The following is a 20,000-nucleotide window of genomic DNA, read 5'->3' as shown; positions in this document are numbered from 1 at the left end:
ACTAAAAACTCATCTATTTACTATCCACTTTCCTACCTCTCCCTCTACTGCATCTCTTTGACCCCTGAATTGTTTATACACTGTAATAATCAGCACTCTTGATCATCTTTTACCTATGCATATTTTTTATCATGATCACATATTGTCTGTTTTAATCTATTTCCATTATTCTGCTGTTTTATTGTGTGATGTATTTTAATCTGTTGTACATCGCTGTTGTATTTTAATCTCTGTTGTACACCGCGGTCCATCTGGGACAGCTACGCCCCTGTGATATATCAACTCCAATCCGAATCCATTTTTACTCTGCAGGGGGCGCGGACCATAGGTTGAACAACCATGGTGGAATAAAAATGATTGCCCAATATTTGCACAGTTGGGGAGGTCAGAGACTGTGATATATTAATGTTGACCAGCGATAAAAACATAATTGATACATGGCATTAATAATAGTAATCAAAGAAATTTGAATGACAGAAATCTGTCGAATTACGAACAGGATGCACCTGGTGCGGAGAGGAGGAGGCACTGCCACTGCTGATTGACGTGTGTGTGTGTGTGTGTGTGTGTGTGTGTGTGTGTGTGTGTGTGTGTGTGTGTGTGTGTGTGTGTGTGTGTGTGTGTGTGTGTGTGTGTGTGTGGATGCGTGCGTACGTGTTGAACAGGTCTGGAGAGAAGATCTCCTGCATAGTGGAGCACCCCAGCCTGTTCGAGCCTGTGATGAAGGACTGGGGTAACTACCTGTCTGTCTGTCTGTCTGTCTGTCTGTCTGTCTGTCTGTCTGTCTGTCTGTCTGTCTGCCTGCCTGCCTGCCTGCCTGTCTGTCTGTCTGTCTGCCTGCCTGCCTGTCTGTCTGTCTGTCTGTCTGTCTGTCTGTCTGTCTGTCTGTCTGCCTGCCTGTCTGTCTGTCTGTCTGCCTGCCTGTCTGTCTGTCTGTCTGTCTGTCTGTCTGCCTGCCTGCCTGCCTGCCTGCCTGCCTGCCTGTCTGTCTGCCTGCCTGCCTGCCTGCCTGCCTGCCTGTCTGTCTGTCTGTCTGTCTGTCTGTCTGTCTGTCTGTCTGTCTGCCTGCCTGCCTGTCTGCCTGCCTGTCTGCCTGCCTGCCTGTCTGTCTGTCTGTCTGTCTGCCTGCTTGTCTGTCTGTCTGTCTGCCTGCCTGTCTGTCTGTCTGTCTGCCTGTCTGTCTGCCTGTCTGTCTGTCTGTCTGCCTGTCTGTCTGCCTGTCTGTCTGTCTGTCTGCCTGCCTGTCTGTCTGCCTGCCTGTCTGCCTGTCTGTCTGCCTGCCTGCCTGTCTTTCTGCCTGCCTGTCTGTCTGCCTGCCTGTCTGTCTGTCTGTCTGCCTGCCTGTCTTTCTGCCTGTCTGTCTGTCTGCCTGCCTGTCTTTCTGCCTGTCTGTATGTCTGTATGTCTGTCTGTCACAGACTGAACAGACGGCTCTTGTATGAGGGACTGCTGTTGTTTTTGGGCCAATAAGACCCACAGGCGTTCCTCCAGGTTGTGTCTTGTCATCTTGGTTCTTCATACTGTAAACTCACTGATGTGGTGTCACAGTAGGCAACCATTTTGACACCAGTGATGTTTCCCTCATTAACGCCAGCCACACAAGGTCTACCACCTGTCACCACTAGGGGGGCTAAGGACATCAAAGTTAACCTCACTATAAAGATAGAATGCCTCTGTATTTGTAAACTGTGACACTTTAACCAGAGACTAATGTAGTGCATGCAGGTCAGATTCTGCCATATCACCCTTCTGGTTCCCAGTGGACACATTAATGTGTCACTAGGTAAACACATCATTAATAATCATATTATTCATCCTAATCTGTCATATTAGTGATCAGATATTAGTGATCAGATATTAGTGATCAGTATAGTTATTATGTCCATTCATCATTAGTAGCTTTGGACATTGAATTTCTGAATATGTGCTTTTAAAAGTAACAGTATTCCCGGTGTGGGGCTGAGGTGTGAAGTCATCACAGTAATAAAACAGAATCATGTTACTGAGCCGTGTCCACACAGTCACCAGCTAAAACACACCTCCTTGGACAAGCCAGTCAGATTGAGTTACACTGGACTGTCTGAAATCCACCTCTCTCCACAGATCCCTCCATGCCTGAGTCTGAGAGAAACAAGATGGCCATCGGAGCCTCAGGACTGGCTCTGGGTCTCATCTTACCTCTGGCTGGATTCATCTTCTACAGGAGGAAGGCCCAAGGTCAGTCCACTAGAGTCTAGACCACTTCAGACCACTTCAGACCACTTTAGACACTTCAGACACTTCAGACCACTTCAGACTTTACAGAACAATAACATAATAATGACTAAATACCAACCATCTCTTCTTCTCTTGTGTTAAATCAGGTCGGGTTCTGGTTCCCACTAACTGAGGTAGGAATCCTAAACGTGTCCCTGTTGCCTGTTTGTCTCCTTGAAGGAAAAGTCAGCTGGGAATTCAACCTGCTTTCTTTTGTTTTCAGTGCTGCCACCTGCTGGAGAGGAGGAGCTGCAGTTTCTGCTTCAAGCCTTCTGCGATACACTGCACATGTGCTGTGACGCATGATCTACAGCACATACATGTTTGGTGATATACATAATACTGTGATTCTGATATACATGATGTATGGCACGTGTACGGTACTGTATACCTAACCCAAACCATAACCAGCAACGACATTTTCAAATTGGTGGAGGAACTTAAAGACCCTGGCAAGCAAAATCCACCAAAACCTTCTAACTATGTAATTTATGATCTTAATTATAAGCCTCAAAAAGTAGGTGTTGACATTTTTTGGAAAAAAGTCCAGTATATGTGAGGATTTGGGACTGCACATACTGTACATGTAGCATGTCATACAGCACATGTATGTCGCTTGACGTGTATCTGAGTGTCACTTGAGTCTAATGTATTTGTGACTTGAGGCTTCGCTTTCCTGTGTGACATCATTCTTTTCCAGCGACTAACTTCCTCAAACTGACTCAGATGAATAAGGGTTCTGTCCTTTAACTTCACCTGTGAAATCACATAGTCAACTGCTTCAAGATGTTATGTGCCTTAGGGTTTTTGTGATTGTTGGATTCTTATATATCTACTGGAGTGAGATGTCGTTTCCTACAATAAATCTTTGGAAAACATTGTCACTTTGTTATTTTAGCTGAGACTCTCCTTATGTTTGTTTTCAGAAACATGTCAACATCATGATCCATGAGCAAAGTCTCCCATGTCATCATTACATATTTAGATATATATGATTTATAGTACTTTCTTGAACTTCTTAAAGACAAGGATATTCTCGACACCTATCCAAAACTCAAAAAAATTGATTTATCCGTCTAAAATGGTAACTTATTTGAGTGTTGCAATAAGTAATCATTTGCAACATTAGTCATGTGTTCATGTTGTAAGAAATAGCCTAACTTCACGTTCCTCCTCTTCCTCTACGGGTAGAGACGGAGAGTAGATCCAGGTGTCTTCACACCCTCCTTATCACTACTATTAGGAACAAGAACACATTCTGCTGGATGAGACATCTGACAAATTTTGATTTTCTGATGTTTTTTCTTGTATCATTTGGAAAACTGCTTTTGGTGCTACAGTATGAGACTATCAGGCCTATTCTTTACTGTTGTGTTTTTACTTATTTAAAACTTCTTGTGTATATATGACATGGTAATTAGGTGAATGGATGAAAGACTGATTGGGTTTTTATAAGAAAAATATATATATATTTTTAGAAGTGTTATCAATTAAAAAGTCAAAAATATATTCTTATCCCGAGGAAATGTTTAGCAGCTCTAAAATAATAGTCTTTCTGATAAGAGGTTCAATGACCGTTAGCTTTGTGAAAGAACTGTACCTGTTCATAAATATTGACCTCCACATTGCCTACCAGATGTATAACCAGTAGAGGGCACAATTGTTTAAATTTTGTTTGCAATTTTTGAGTTGGTCATAATTTTGAAATTTGCATTGAATTGTTCAATGATTATTCTTGCTGCCCAATCTATATATCATGTAATGTTATAATTATAGGAATCACACTTCCATTTACAACTTTCAGGGAGTGGGACTATATTTTGTGGTCTTGCTTTGGTGACAGAAAACATTGTTGAAAAATGTTGCAATAAAAAATATTTCCAATAAATTTACATTTGGTCATTTAGAGAAACAGCTTCATTTTCTCAAGCAAGTGCTGTGTGACCTTGATATGAGTTAGAATTAGGAAATAGAGCCCACCCTCAGCAGCTTGTCTAGTCTGTTAGTGTGTGCAGCTTTGATGCACACAGCTGCACAGCAGAGGGCGCTGGTCACCACCGACTGATGGAACACATTATGCCTGGGTCCACATACATCAAAGGACCTCAGTCCAAGAACACACATTAGCCCAACTCATTTGAAAGAGTTAAACTGGCTCCATGTTGAAAGTAAGAAATGTATCATGGTCTATAAAATAATATGACATGACCTTTGTCCTAATTATTTCACCAAGTACTTCCAGTTTGTTCGGGACACTCACAGCCTGAACACGAGGGCTAGTGTAGCAGATTTGAAACTACTGAAAATCAAAGTTGTGAGAAGTTCCTCAATATGTGTGTGTGTGTGTGTGTGTGTGGCTGTGTGTGTGTGTGTGTGTGTGTGTGTGTGTGTGTGTGTGTGTGTGTGTGTGTGTGTGTGTGTGTGTGTGTGTGTGTGGGGGTGTGAGGAGTGTAACGAGATCCCTAATGGTAATGTCTGCGAATTCTCTGAATGGTTTTAAAAACCTTCTGAAAAATGAGTCAGCTGGAGTCATGTGTGTGTGAGCCTTCTGGTGTCATGGTATGTTGGTTTATGTGTCCTGTTCTTCTTATCCTTCATTGTTCTGTATGGTTTACTTGATGTTATGTGTTACTGTATGTCATGTTTTTATAAGACCAGGGACCATGATGGAAATACGTGTTTACACTTGTTCATGTCCCTTGGATGTTTTCATTCAAATTAAAATCAATCAATCAATCAATCAATCAATCAATCAATCAATCAATCAATCAATCAATCAATCAATCAATCAATCAATCAATCAATCAATCAATCAATCAATCTCTCACAGACTCAACTCATTAGGTCAAAGGACTTGATGATAAGTTTGCATCATCTGTCTTGGTCACCTGCAAGCTTCACTATCAGTGGTCTAATTCTTTCTCTGCCCCCTGGTTGTTCTATTGCATCTGTAACAATGTTGTGGCTTCACCTCGCCTACCATCCACATCAAAAGTCTGAAGAAAACTGCGACCAGCATGCTGCATATAGGCTTGCACTCTTAAGTTCATAGACCAACCATCTTGCAACCAGAATACAGAATATTCAAACTAATGCTCATCTTATACATTTGTGGTGACATTAACTTTTCCTATCGCTCCATTTTTTGGGCATTCAATTAACATTCAGAACATCAACAGAATTTGCTGAACACCAATGCCTGACTGATGGATTTTCATTTTCCTTTTCCTTTATTGAGTTTAAAATGACAGTGACAGTGCACATTCATAAACATTTATGTAAATGTGCCAGTTTAGCCAGCTTGGCTAGTTTTCAACTGTTTAGTCCCTGGACAGGTATGATGGACAACTTCAGTGACACCTGCAAAGACATAAAATACATAAAAAAATGAACAGCAGACATTGTGCCTATAGAGCCACACACTAAAAAACATCATATAAAGTAACACGAATAACAATACAAAAAAACATAAATCAACGGTTTAAATGAATGATATGTGTCACAGTGTCTGAACTGTGATGGGAGATGTTCCATGTGTGAGCTGCTCTCATTGAAAAGACTGCCTGTCCGAAGGCAGACCTCCTCAGAATCATACAATTTCCTCTTACCACAGACCTGGTGCGTCTGTCATTGTTGTTTTTTTGCTTTATAAAAGCACTAAGGGGGGAGGAGCCTGGCCATGCAGAATCTTACAGACAAGACAGGCATCTGAAAATGTAATGAAATTGTCCCAGCTCAGTAGATTCTGGATCTTCATGGGAGTTGCATCCTCACCAGTGGGAGTCGACACTACAGGTCTTCCAGAACTACAGTGCAACATTTGCACAGAGACGAGCAAATCAGGCATATTGACACCATCAGAAATAATACACCAATGTCAGAATGTGATAAGACATGTCGATTTAAAGGCAGTTTGCTTTGGTAACACTTAATAACTCTCATCTATAAGCCATTTACAAGCAGTTAGTTATTGATTAATTAAACAGCAATTACTTATTATATTATAGATGTCCGAATCTGATTAGTCCATCATAATGTAATACTCATATGAGTTAAACATTTATATCTGAATTATAAGCATGCATACAGATTATCTTATAAGTCATTTGTAAAACATTAGCTGATGCTGTTAAAATTCACACTTAGACCTATAAAAATGAAAACTTACACAAGTTGTAATAGTGTTAAAGGGGATAGTTCAGATTTTTGGGACCCTATTCCTATTTGCTATTTACCAATGATGAGCAAAGTGCAAGCTGACCAAGGCTCAGTGAAATGTCCTCCACAGTGCACACAAAGTACATTTCACTGAGCCTCAGTCAGCTTGCACAGAGACAGGAGCGTGACCCCACTGACCTTGTATTGGTTTGGAGCTTCTCGTGCATTCCTTTATAACTGGGGACTGGTAATCTTACGACTTCAAAGGTCATGAGCTGGGCGGTGACGTCATCAGAGCTGGTATTTCCCATTCCAAACTCGTAGGAGCCTCAGCAGCCCCAACCTAAAAAATCCAAGATGGCTGCGCCACGCAACAACAGTAGTAGTAATCGTAGTAATATTGTTTAGCACTTCTGTTTTGTTTGTGTCTCTTAAATCAGCTGTACACACAGCACTGCCTAACTTCTATCTGTGTGGACATGAGGCTGCAGTGTTTGTATGCGCAAAATGCCGCAAAATGCCATGTTGTCAATTGTTATTGCTAACAATGGCTAACAATGGCTAGCGACTGGATCTGACCAATGAACAGTGAACTTCCCAGCTCAAGTTTTCTGCAAATGGAACGCTAACAAAACGGACGTGATGTCATTTAGCCTCCACATCCCAGTTATTTTGCGATAAAGGAACGCACGATAACTACTATCTGGAAGTAGTATGAAGAACAGCATGGATTGAGTTGAGAAAATAATCTACCAATCAAAATCATCCTTGGTAAGCATAGCAAACAGGGCTAGGGTTCCAAAAATCTGAACTATCCCTTTAATGATTATTTACTCAAGTTTGATACATTATTTGTTAGTAGCTAAATTAATTGTATATTAATAAATACTTAGTTCTAGTAAAGAGATACCATGAAACTTGATAAAACATAACATTTAAACACCAGCAAAAGCATGTACAAATTTTCACACTGGTATTTGAAATTTGAAATTGAAAGATAATTTATTTCTTGATACCTATAAACTATATTTTGTCTCTAATTAGGGACTTTGGTTGATGTTTTCAAAGATCTAACTTGGTCTTTATTAGTAACAGGCCTGTTTAATATGTCTCAATGGGAGTCCAGTTTCTGTAATTTAAAAGAAATATAAATCTATTTTCATGACACAATATGTGAAATAAAGACTCTCACATTAAAAACTGTTTCTCCTTTCTAATTTTAAAAAGGAAGTCAAAAGGGGAAATTGGAAAGAGAAAAAAATTGAGAACCTGTGGACATTATTTACTTTCTACTTCAACACATAATGAATTGGACAGGAATACTGTTCATTAGTAAAGTCACATTTATTGAGTATTTATTGAGTTTGTATCGGGAGATGCGAGGGTTAACTTACAGCCGCTTTTGAGAACCATTTGGTTCCCTCTGAGTGACAGCTGTGTTTGTGTTCCTGTCATAAAGTCAAGCTTGTTCAAGCTATCGGGTTTCAATGAACAAAATAAACCTGTATCTGCCATGATGAGCCACCAGGGGGCATTTCAGCTATAAATTAACCCTATCCAGGTTTCAATCAAATATTAGGTTTAAATAAACTAATCTAAACCAGTGGTTCTCAACATAGGCTCCGGGGACCACCAGGAGGCCTTGAGGGGGGTCCAGGGGGTCCCCAGCAACAGCATTTTCAAGTTAACACAAATAGAGAAAGTAGAAGAATGATCTGCTCATAGTTTCTCTGTTATCTCTACTTAAGATAGTCATCATGATATTAAGTTACTGTGTGAGTTTATTTGATTTGATATGGACACCACAATAGCATTAGAATTCTGACATACAGCATAAGGACCACATGCACTGTGTTTAGTGTTTGTAGCAAACGTTCATTTACAACACCTGTCCACAGGAGGCTTTCACATAAAATACACCCACAAATATTCAAAAGTAAATCCACAGATCTTCTACCTGCTCTATTTGTCAAGCACCTTGAAATGCAGTGGAATCCGCTTATAGTGATCACAGTTATAGTAATCAACCGCTCATAGTGATCAAAAAGTTTGGTCCTGAATCATTCCTATACACATGCTGTTTAAATAATTCACTTATAGTGATCAATACTCCGCTTGCAGTGATCATTTTGGGCCTTGTTGTCACACTTGAGAACAATGGAAAAAAATGTTTAAAACTACAATAATTATATATATTTTTTACTTACAAACTGTCAAAAATGAGGCAAGGAGAAACAGTAGCAATACTTGGTGCATGTCTGTGGGTATAGAGAGAGACCGCCTGTCTGCCTGTCTATGTGAGACCACTGTTTGAAACAGCTGGAGGCCTATAGGCTAGCTTACTAGGCTACATGTACAGTATTTTGAAAGTCAGTAACATTCAGTAAATGCTGTCTGTTTCATTAATTTGTCTGTACTGTATTAATGTAATAAATATACAAATGTCAATTAGATGGTAATCTGCATGAGAAATAAAGAAAAGGGAAAAAATGGCTATCATGATTATCCACTTATAATGATCAATTTGACCTGTCCCAAAGTAATCACTATAAGAGGAGTTCACTGTAACTCTTCTTATGATTTGGTGCTATATAAATTGATTGATTGATACATACACAAAAATACATCTACACAGAATACAGGTATGTCTACAGGGGGAGTAACAATGTTGTTTCTCTTTTAGCCATGATTTAATACCTCGAAACATTCACAATTCCGGACAAAATCATATCTACCAATAAAAATATGCTCAGATGTTGGTACAAGAGGCAGGATCTCATCAAATGGGTGCCTGTGGTTCTAATGTTGGTGAAACTAGGGGTCCTTGATATGAGAAAGGTTGAGAATCACTCTGATGTAAACCATAATGAGCCACCAGGGGGCGTCTGAGCTCCTCCGCTCTGCTGTTGTTGAATCCAACATGCTGCCTCTTGCAAACACAACCACCTCCAGCTCTGTTTCTAATTGGCTGCTGACTGGACTGGACATGGAAGTGAAAGTATAAGTAAAGAGTCAGGACTTTCCAGAGATGCTGCTGCCTTCAGGTGCTGCTCGTAAACTCTACCCCTGCTAAATGTATCATAAATACTGTGAGTTCAGCTGTTTAGAGTGAGAGCTGAGTTCAGATGCTGCAGGTTGACTGAATATGCTTGTTAAATGATCCTGTGTTTTATGTTTCACCATGTTAGAAGACACCAGCAGCTGCTGACTGCAGGGAAATAAACTAGAAGTGAAGAAGTGCTGACTGAGATCTGATTGTTTCTATGCTTGACTGGTGTTCAGGACGTGGCTGGCTGCTCCTCACTCTGTGTGGTGAAGGTGGTAAAGCCTGTTTATATGAAGGCACCATGAGACTTGGCTGCTCCTCACTCTGTGTGGTGAAGGTGGTAAAGTCTGTTTATATGAAGGCACCATGAGACTTGACTGGCTGCTCCTCACTCTGTGTGGTGAAGGTGGTAAAGTCTGTTTATATGAAGGCACCATGAGACTTGACTGGCTGCTCCTCACTCTGTGTGGTGAAGGAGGTAAAGCCTGTTTATATGAAGGCACCATGAGACTTGGCTGCTCCTCACTATGTGTGGTGAAGGTGGTAAAGTCTGTTTATATGAAGGCACCATGAGACTTGACTGGCTGCTCCTCACTCTGTGTGGTGAAGGTGGTAAAGTCTGTTTATATGAAGGCACCATGAGACTTGGCTGCTCCTCACTCTGTGTGGTGAAGGTGGTAAAGCCTGTTTATATGAAGGCACCATGAGACTTGGCTGGCTGCTCCTCACTCTGTGTGGTGAAGGTGGTAAAGTCTGTTTATCTGAAGGCACCATGAGACTTGGCTGCTCCTCACTCTGTGTGGTGAAGGTGGTAAAGCCTGTTCATCTGAAGGCACGTGATGCTGGGCTGGTTTGGTGGGAATCAGAGAAGAGAAACCTGGAACAGAAACTCTGAACTTGAACAGACCACAGTGCACATCACTGTTACACTTCCTATTACTGTACAGTGGAATCCGCTTATAGTGATCAACTGCTTATACTGATCAAAAAGCTTGGTCCAGAATCATCCTATACACATGCTGTTTAAATAATTAGCTTATAGCGATCAATTGAACCTGTCTGAAGGTGATCACTATAAGAAGAGTGCACTGTATTATCACTACTAGTAAGTAGCCTAGGTAAGGTAATAAGTAAAAGTTGATTCATAAATCAGTTTTGAGCAGAGTTCTATAGGAGTCTGTTGATCTATTCTGCATGTTGAAATTATATGACGCTAAACGGGTTCCCCAATGTTTTAAAAAGTGACGCCAAAGGGGTTCTGACCCAATGTCAGTATTTGGTTGAGAGTTGGGAGTGTTGGTTCAGCTGCCTGACCATCAGTGTATATTACCAAGTAATATTATTACTGTAATACATTAGTTTCCCCAGTAACAAGTAGTGTAAAGGATTACAATTTCCATAACAGTAATAATATTACAGTTACTAATCCAAGTATCTTCAAGTTATTCCATTACTTTCTCCAGCGCTGGCACAGCGCTAACATGAAGTGTGGAGATAGGTCTGGCTATGTGAGACTATACTGCGTCACCAGATGGTAATTATAGTTTTTTGTCCTAAAGGTAAATAAATTTAAGAAAGTATCCAATTTAGTAATTGTATTACTTGTTAAAGGAGTACTAAGTAATGAGTATGTTATTACATTTCCTGAGTAACTTGCGTAACACTGCTGACCACACAGGGCTCTATATGACCATGCAGAGCTTCTCTACAGAAGTTGAATCCTACACTTGATATCAAGCTGGTGTAAAGAAGCTAAGAGGGCTGAGATGATGTCCTGCTGGACCTGCTCAACAGCCTGTGTGGTGTCCATGTTCTCATCTGCATTTTCACATGAACCCAGGGACTGGAAATAACATGAATGAGCAAATTACACCTCATGACTGTTGTTTCCTCCCATGCTTGAATAGTAAGATCAAAATTCATTTTTATTATTAATTAACAGCCTAGACATTTATCATAAATTGAAAGAGATGAAATAAAATATCCCCCCTCCCCTCCTCTAAAACAACGCGGACATGATATGATGTGATATATGAAGCCTAGCATGGACGCTCCCCTCCTCCCCTGAGCTCACCCATCACTTATCATCTACTCTGGACCTGTGCTGTGTGCCGAGCCTGACTGAAGTCACTTCATTAGTTTCTCCTACACATCAAATCATCACAAGATCTTCCTTCTATCACCTCAAAAACATTCCCAGACTCTGGCCAGATGCTCTGTGACTCCGTGGCACTGTGGCAAAGAACCCTGCCGTCCAGAATGACGTTTAGTTCTGGTTTGGTCGGAGGAGTCTATTCAATATGTCTCCAGGCCTGTTACAGTTGCACAGACTGGGACCTGTTTAAACATGTCTGTGAGGACTTAGAGGAACTCACTGAGACTGTGTCTGCATACGTCACTTTTTGTGAGGCCTTGGTCATCCCCCGCAGATCAATTTCTATTTATCCAAACAATAAACCATTGCTCTCCAAATCTATCAAAAATGTCGACAGGACTTTTATGAACATGTTTGACTCTTGTTTTATCACATCAGTTCTTACTTTATCGTTTGTGAGCTGGTGGGTCTCTTATCCTCGAGATTGAATAAGAAGCGACTGCAGAGTATTATGAAGGTGAGCCGCAAAATTGCTCAACACTCTAAACCACCTTCATAGCCTGTACAAAGCTAGTACCTTGAAAAAGGCAAAGTCGATCTTGGCTGACCCATAACCACCCTCTGAGCCTAGAGTTTGAGCTGCTGCTTGCAGTGTAACGCCCAGGCCACACCGTGGCCTGGTCTGTTATGTGTGTAATTCCTGAGGAGCTAAACTCAGTGGACTACTAGTATTCTACTGTAGAGAAAGGACTTTTGTTTTGTTTATTCCTTGTGTATTTAGTCTCTGTCTTCTCCCCACCTGTTGCCATGTGTCTCGTTAGTCTGTCCCATTACCTGAGTTCTCCCTACCAATCAGTTCTCCCGTTTTGCTGTCTGTGTTCCTGCCTAGCCTTTGGCTAGTGGTTTTGTTATTTTTGCTCCTGTTTTATTTTCTTCAGTAAAGACTTTGTTGCTCTTCAAAAACCTTGCCTGCTGCCTTTCTCTTCTGCATTTGGGTCCACATACTTCCACATACCTGACACGCAGATACAGTCTGCTGCCAAAACCCCATTTGTTCCTGCTGCCATTGGCTTCTTAAAAAGCCTCATGTGATTTTCACATTGTAACTGTTGTAATTTGTTCTTTCTGTTTGTTTGATGATTTGTTTTTTTATGCTTCTACTGGCTGCTTCACAAATTGCCCCTCTGAGATAATAAAGACTACATTGACCTTGAACCATCATTACACTCTGTGACCCCATGGCCCTGTGGCAGAGACCCCCTGTCTGGATCATTACACTCTGTGACCCCATGGCACTGTGGTAGAGACCCCCTGTCTGGATCATTATACTCTGTGACCCCATGGCACTGTGGTAGAGACCCCCTGTCTGGATCATTATACTCTGTGACCCCATGGCACTGTGGCAGAGACCCCCTGTCTGGATCATTACACTCTCTGACCCCATGGCACTGTGGTAGAGACCCCCTGTCTGGATCATTACACTCTCTGACCCCATGGCACTGTGGTAGAGACCCCCTGTCTGGATCATTACACTCTGTGACCCCATGGCACTGTGGCAGAGACCCCCTGTCTGGATCATTACACTCTGTGACCCCATGGCACTGTGGTAGAGACCCCCTGTCTGGATCATTACACTCTGTGACCCCATGGCACTGTGGCAGAGACCCCCGTCTGGATCATTACACTCTGTGACCCCATGGCACTGTGGCAGAGGTCACCCCATGTACAGAACTCAGCTGCCAGGGTTTTCTCCCACACCAAGAAGCCCTGGCAGACATCAGCCCCACCCTCATCCACCTCCACTGGCTCCTGGTCAAGTCTCACATCACTTACAAAATCCTCCTCCTCACTTACAGAATCCTCCACGCTCTCGCCCCCCAGTATCTATGTGAACCTCTACACCACTAAACCCCCTCTCAGAACCTGTGGTCCTCTGACACAGGTCTGCTCTCCACCCCCACAGACACCCACCTGTGGACTTTTGTGGAAGAGCTTTTAGTGTGGCAGCCCCCCACCCTGTGGAACTGTCTCCCAGCTGAGATCTGCACCTTCTCTGCTGCTTTTAAACTAAACCTGAAGACCCACCTGTTCACCAAGGCTTATCTATGGCCTCTAGACTTTCTTTCAATCCTGCTATTCATGACCACTATTATTTTTATTTGTTCTATTTGCCTCATTATGTTCAGCATCCTTCGCTTTGATGAAAGGTGCTATATAAATCTAATTTATTACATTATCATTATCATTATCATTATCAGTATTATTATTATTATTATTATTATTATTATTATTATTATTGTTGTTGTTGTTGTTGTTGTTGTTGTTGTTGTTGTTGTTGTTGTTGTTATTATTATATTATTATTATTATTATTATTGTTGTTGTTGTTGTTGTTGTTGTTGTTGTTGTTATTATATTATTATTATTATTATTATTATTGTTGTTGTTGTTGTTGTTGTTGTTGTTGTTGTTGTTATTATTATTATTATTATTATTATTGTTGTTGTTGTTGTTGTTGTTGTTGTTGTTGTTGTTGTTGTTGTTATTATTATATTATTATTATTATTATTATTGTTGTTGTTGTTGTTGTTGTTGTTGTTGTTGTTGTTGTTGTTGTTGTTGTTGTTGTTGTTGTTATTATATTATTATTATTATTATTATTATTGTTGTTGTTGTTGTTGTTGTTGTTGTTGTTGTTGTTGTTGTTGTTGTTGTTATTATTATTATTATTGTTGTTGTTGTTGTTGTTGTTGTTGTTGTTGTTGTTGTTGTTGTTATTATTATTATTATTATTATTATTGTTGTTGTTGTTGTTGTTGTTGTTGTTGTTGTTGTTGTTATTATTATATTATTATTATTATTATTGTTGTTGTTGTTGTTGTTGTTGTTGTTGTTGTTGTTGTTATTATTATATTATTATTATTATTATTATTGTTGTTGTTGTTGTTGTTGTTGTTGTTATTATATTATTATTATTATTATTATTATTATTATTATTATTATTATTATTATTATTATTATTATTATTATTATTATTATTCATGTTGGAGTTGAATGTGATCAGATACTAAGTTGACAGTGTGTCTATTGGTTAATGCTGTAATAGTCACATTGCCTGTTGGCCTTGAGACAGGTTATAATTGTGTGTGTGTGTGTGTGTGTGTGTGTGTGTGTGTGTGTGTGTGTGTGTGTGTGTGTGTGTGTGTGTGTGTGTGTGTGTGTGTTGATTTTTATCAGTTATCTTCTAATTGTTTTTCTGCTTTTTATTTCTCTTTCCTCTGTTTCTGTCTGATTTTATTCCTTCTGTTTTACTTCCTGGTCTATATAAAACACTTTGGAAATGATTATTGACTGACTCTATATAGTCATAGATTCAAGAGTCACACATTATGAGTGTAATAAACCTTTGTAAACTCTTCTTTTCCATCATCACTTCATTTCTTAGCATTTCTCAACTGTGCCTACCTGGAAACTGATGATGCAAGTCAAAGCTGTAATGTGATTGGTGGAGCTGTGTGTAAGATATAATAACGCTGTTCCTTGTGTTTACTTCAGTTTGCAGCAGTCAGTATGAAGTCAGCACAGTGCTAAGTTGTGTAGTGAAGATGAAGACCTCCCAGACCCTCGTCTTCCTCTCATGTCTCCTTGGTGTTACAGCAGACAGTAAGTACATGACACTTCTGTTCCTCACATTTAGTCTCACACTCACTCCAATGTTATGTTGATGTGAAAATCATTTGAACTGAGCTCCTTCTGAACCAGAGAGAGATTTAGAGTCAGTGGAGACGTTTTCTGCACCTCTGAGGAAAGAAACGTTTCACTCTTATTAGTTATTAAACAGTTGTTTTAATATAAAAACAATAAAAACTCTTTAACATGATGTGAGGATGTGAAAAATAAATTAATTCTGTGATTGTGGCTGTGAAGAAGTTTGACATTTTGTTCTTCATCTCGTTTCCTCTCAGCTGTACATGAGGAGGTTTATATCTTAGGCTGTTCAGAAACTGATGGAGAGGTGATGTTTGGACTGGATGGTGAAGAGGAATGGTACGCAGACTTCATCAACAAGAAAGGAGTTAACTCTCTGCCGAAGTTTGCAGAGGATCAGACCTTCCCAGGATTTTATGAACAAGCTGTGGTTAATCAGGACATCTGCAAAGGAAACCTGCAAAATGCTCGGCGTGGCTTCAAGAACCCTCCTCTGGAGCTCGGTAAGGAAAGATGATGTTTCATTTACTGCTGTTCAACAATTTAAACTACACATAAGGAATGACTGCAGCTGTTTTACATGACTGTCATAAATATACAATACTTTTACTATACTGTACTGTAAGAAAATACATTTATTACTACTGAGAGATGAGAACCTTTATGACATGTATTTTTCAGCTAGTGTTTTATATTACTGGAGATTAAAAGATATTGCATGCTATTAAGAAATAAATGACCTTTGACAGACCTTAGAGAAAACATATGTAATCCTTCTGAGAGATGAAAAGTTATATTGGTTTTACATTGTGTTGCACATGGTGTTGTACAGGTGTTTACATGTTCTACATTGTGTTGTTGTAAAGATGCTCCTCACAGCTTCATCTATACCAGAGACGATGTGGAGCTGGGAGTGGAGAACTACCTCATCTGTCATGTGACCGGGTTCTATCCTGCTCCCGTCAAGGTCTACTGGACCAGGAATGACAAGAACGTGACTGAAGGAACCAGCATCAACGTCCCCTACCCCAACAAAGATGGCACCTTCAGCCAGGTGTCCAGGCTGAGCTTCATCCCACAGCTTGGAGACGTCTACAGCTGTTCTGTGGAGCACCGAGCCTTGAACCAGCCACTGACCCGGATCTGGGGTGAGGCACCTTTGATCTGTTAGCCAAGACCAACTACAACTAGTTAGCTAACACCAACAAAAACTACAGTTCACTGTCTGCATGTGTAGTCCCGTGTGTTCCTGTGTGTTGATGGGTTTGGTTCCTCCTCAGATGTGAAGCAGGAGGAGCTGGGGATCGGACCTGCGGTGTTTTGTGGACTGGGTCTGACCGTGGCTCTGCTGGGCGTGGCCACAGGAACATTCTTCCTCATCAAAGGAATCGAATGCAACTGATCAGTTATTGATCAGTTATTGATGATGTGAGGCGGCTGAAGGAGCTGCAGGTGTTAACAGACGGCTTTCTGTCCTCTGGTTTAAACTGCTTCTCTCTGCTGTGTACTGAATTGATTCACCTGGAGGAATCAATCACACAAATCAATTAAACGTTTTATCTGTATGTTCTTACAAGTAACAAGGTTTCAATAGAATATAAACTGACCTGCACTCAGGAAAACTGTTGATTTATTTTATGTGACATGATGTCCAGGGTGCAGCCAGACACACACACACACACACACACACACACACACACACACACACACACACACACACACACACACACACACACACACACACACACACACACACACACACACACACACACACACACACACACACACACACACACACACACACACACACACACACACACACACACACACAAATCATTTTCTTCATTGTGCCCTTGACAGGGGAGGGGTCTGGAAGAGGTTTGCTAGTTACACCATATGATCTACTGAAGAAGGCAGTGGCAGAAACATCTGGCTGCACCATGGACATCATGTCAAATAAAAGAAATCAACAGTTTTCCTGAGTGCTGTCAGTTTATATTCTATTGAAACCTCTCGTCATGGAGTGATCCAGCACCAGGCTGAATTGAATCAAGACTTCTTTTTCTTCTTTTTCTTCCACATTGGTTCTTGAAAACTATGTATAACGTTAGACTATAGACTACTTTTGTTAAATAATAATAATAATAATAATAATAATGATAATAATAATAATAATGATAATGATAATAATTGTAATAATACATTATTTATTTATTTATTATTAATAATTGTTGTTATTATTATTCATGTTAGAGTTGAATGTGATCAGATGCTTGACAGTGTGTCTTGTCTATAGAGGGTATGCATGTGATGTCACAGAGGCTGAAGTCACTGTGAGGTCACGCCCACTGAGTCACAGCAAGACTGAGCTTGAATGCAGTAATCAGCCTAGATAACTGACACCTGCTGCTCAGGGAGGAACTTGACACTCATTTTGACACTCATTCCTGATTAAGGGGGCGTGTTCCAGTGGGTGTGCATACCCTCTATTGGTTAATGCTGTAATGGTCACCTTGCCTGTTGCCTTGAGAGATTATAGTTTGTGTGTGTGTGTGTGTGTGTGTGTGTGTGTGTGTGTGTGTGTGTGTGTGTGTCTGTCTGTCTGTCTGTCTGTCTGTCTGTCTGTCTGTGCGTGCGCCCGCGTGTGTGTGTTGATTTTTTGCAGTTATCAGTTATCTTCTACAGTAATTGTTTTTCTGCTTTTTATTTCTCTATCCTCTGTTTCTGTCTGATTTTATTCCTTCTGTTTTACTTCCTGGTCTATATAAAACCTAATGTATAAACACTTGGAAATCACTTTGGAAATTATTATCGACTGACTCTATATAGTCATAAATTCAAGAGTCAGACATTATGTGAGTGTAATAAACCTTTGTAAACTCTTCTTTTCCATCATCACTTCATTTCTTAGCATTTCTCCACTGTGCCTACCTGGAAACTGATGATGCAAGTCAAAGCTGTAATGTGATTGGTGGTTAACGACGCTGTTCCTTGTGTTTGCTTGTACAAGCAGTCAGAGTGAATGAGGCTCTGTTAGCACACTGGGAAAAGTTCATTAGGCCAGGAGGTCATGTTTTTCACCCGCATCTGTCTGTCTGTCTGTCTGTCTGTCTGTCTGTCTGTCTGTCTGTCTGTCTGTCTGTCTGTCAATGGTAGGAGCCAATGGCAGAACTTAGACCCACAGCCTGTTTCCAGGCAGTCAGAATAGGTACCAATAATGGATGCCTTTAGGTCATGTAGTTTTATAGAACGCTGCACGACCTCGCCTGCCTGTAGCTCGGCCTCACCTGGCCTATTGCACGCGTGGGTGTGTGTTGCTCACTAAATGTTATTGCATCAGTGATGTCACAATGCCTCCCTTGTGTGTGTGTGTGTCCCATTATGATATCAGTGATGACATCATCAGTGTGTGTGTGTGTGTGTGTGTGTGTGCGCCCCCCTATGACATCACTGAACAGTCTTGTCACAATGCCTCCTTGTGTGTGTGTGTGTGTGTGTGTGTGTGTGTGTGTGTGCGCGCGTGCCTTTGTCGCTTTTGACATCATCACTGATGACATCATCACTGATGTTGTCCATCCTTGTGTCCCAATAAAATATACGGCATGGAGTAAGTGTGCAGGCTCTACCTTTTTTCATTTATCTGAGCACTTTTGCTATAGCCTCGCACCTGTATACGTGATGTGCGTATAATTTTTCCCTTTCGAAATCATCACTGATGACATCACTGATGACTGATCATATCATTAGCTAATTATCCTAATTAAAAAATCCAGCTCCGTCAGGTGCCCTTTACACACCCTGAAGGTTTCATTCAGCCTGATCGCACTTAAAACGGCCTAGCAGCCCATCCCAGTTTGGAGAAATGGAGACTGGCCGCATCAGTAGAGCTGTCTGCTGACTGTTGTTTATTGTTTATTAGGATCCCCGTTAGCTGCTGCCTAGACGACAGCTAGTGTCTTCCTGGGATTCAAGACAAAATATACATGACATGACAGGACAGTGTGAACAGAAAAAAACGTAAAAAAACAACAGAAAATAAAAATAAACATTAAATGATTCCATACTGCTCCACTGGCGTAATCCAAGTCTCCATAAGCCCTGAGATGCCAAATTGACTTTAAAAGATGTCATTTACATCCTGTTTTTAGTTGCAATCATCACTATCCTCGTGTTACCGCCACCTGGCTACAGTACGGGGAGGAGGGAGGGGGGAGTCGGGGGACTCATCCACCACCGATAAATATTAATGTCCATTACTTTGACAAATTAAACTAGAAGACCAGAGGGCAACAAGCACTGATTTATTGTACACACACATGATGTGTATTGTTCCTTTTTTATTTACCCTGAAACAGCTTTAATAAAGTGAACTGATGCATCAGCTGACACAAAGATCACAGTGCCCTGATTAATATGACAGCAGCAAAACAGGAACAGAGAGAGAGAATGTCTGTCTGTCTGTCTGTCTGCCTGCCTGTCTGTCTGTCTGTCTGTCTGTCTGTCTGTCTGTCTGTCTGTCTGTCTGCCTGCCTGTCTGCCTGTCTGTCTGTCTGTCTGTCTGTCTGTCTGTCTGTCTGTCTGTCTGTCTGTCTGTCTGTCTGTCTGTCTGCCTGTCTGTCTGTCTGTCTGTCTGTCTGTCTGTCTGTCTGTCTGTCTGTCTGTTCCTATAATACATAATGTAGATTTGTGGTAAATAGGTAATTGTATGTATGATAAGTACAGTGTGGATGTAGTTCTCC

The 20,000-nt window shown here is 40.8% G+C and overlaps 2 protein-coding genes across 3 annotated transcripts in view; both read left to right on the top strand.

The window, feature by feature from the left end:
* The window catches only part of LOC310770935 (H-2 class II histocompatibility antigen, E-S beta chain-like), a 58,485-nt gene that overhangs the window by 1,954 nt on the left and 36,531 nt on the right, over nt 1–20,000 (top strand). The window contains exons 4-7 of one of the 2 annotated variants that reach the window (XR_014552364.1): nt 666–733; nt 2,104–2,217; nt 2,364–2,390; nt 2,480–2,863. Coding sequence is in view for 1 of the 2 variants with exons in the window: in XM_083663634.1 (XP_083519760.1) it covers nt 666–733; nt 2,104–2,217; nt 2,364–2,389 (208 nt within the window). In the remaining variant the exon portion in view is untranslated. Of the gene's footprint in view, nt 1–665; nt 734–2,103; nt 2,218–2,363; nt 2,391–2,479; nt 3,124–20,000 lie in introns of those variants that run through there. The other variant, XM_083663634.1, reaches the window with a different exon arrangement.
* LOC310770937 (mamu class II histocompatibility antigen, DR alpha chain-like) lies at nt 15,121–18,143 on the top strand. Its single transcript, XM_083663636.1, has 4 exons — nt 15,121–15,216; nt 15,519–15,764; nt 16,128–16,409; nt 16,542–18,143. The coding sequence occupies exons 1-4, from the start codon at nt 15,159–15,161 to the stop codon at nt 16,661–16,663; spliced, it is 708 nt and encodes a 235-aa protein (XP_083519762.1). The 5' UTR covers nt 15,121–15,158; the 3' UTR covers nt 16,664–18,143.

Source organism: Poromitra crassiceps, assembly GCF_964638095.1.
Source record: "Poromitra crassiceps genome assembly, contig: HAP1_SCAFFOLD_264, whole genome shotgun sequence".
NCBI classification, from domain to species: domain Eukaryota; kingdom Metazoa; phylum Chordata; class Actinopteri; order Beryciformes; family Melamphaidae; genus Poromitra; species Poromitra crassiceps.
This window is presented reverse-complemented; position numbering and strand designations above follow the sequence as displayed.

Excerpts from the sequence above, each read along its gene's own strand:
- LOC310770937 (XM_083663636.1), top strand. The coding sequence starts at position 15,159 with ATGAAGACCTCCCAGACCCTCGTCTTCCTCTCATGTCTCCTTGGTGTT. Across the intron at positions 15,217-15,518 it reads CCTTGGTGTTACAGCAGACA|CTGTACATGAGGAGGTTTAT; the intron begins GTAAGTACATGA and ends GTTTCCTCTCAG. Across the intron at positions 15,765-16,127 it reads GAACCCTCCTCTGGAGCTCG|ATGCTCCTCACAGCTTCATC; the intron begins GTAAGGAAAGAT and ends GTTGTTGTAAAG.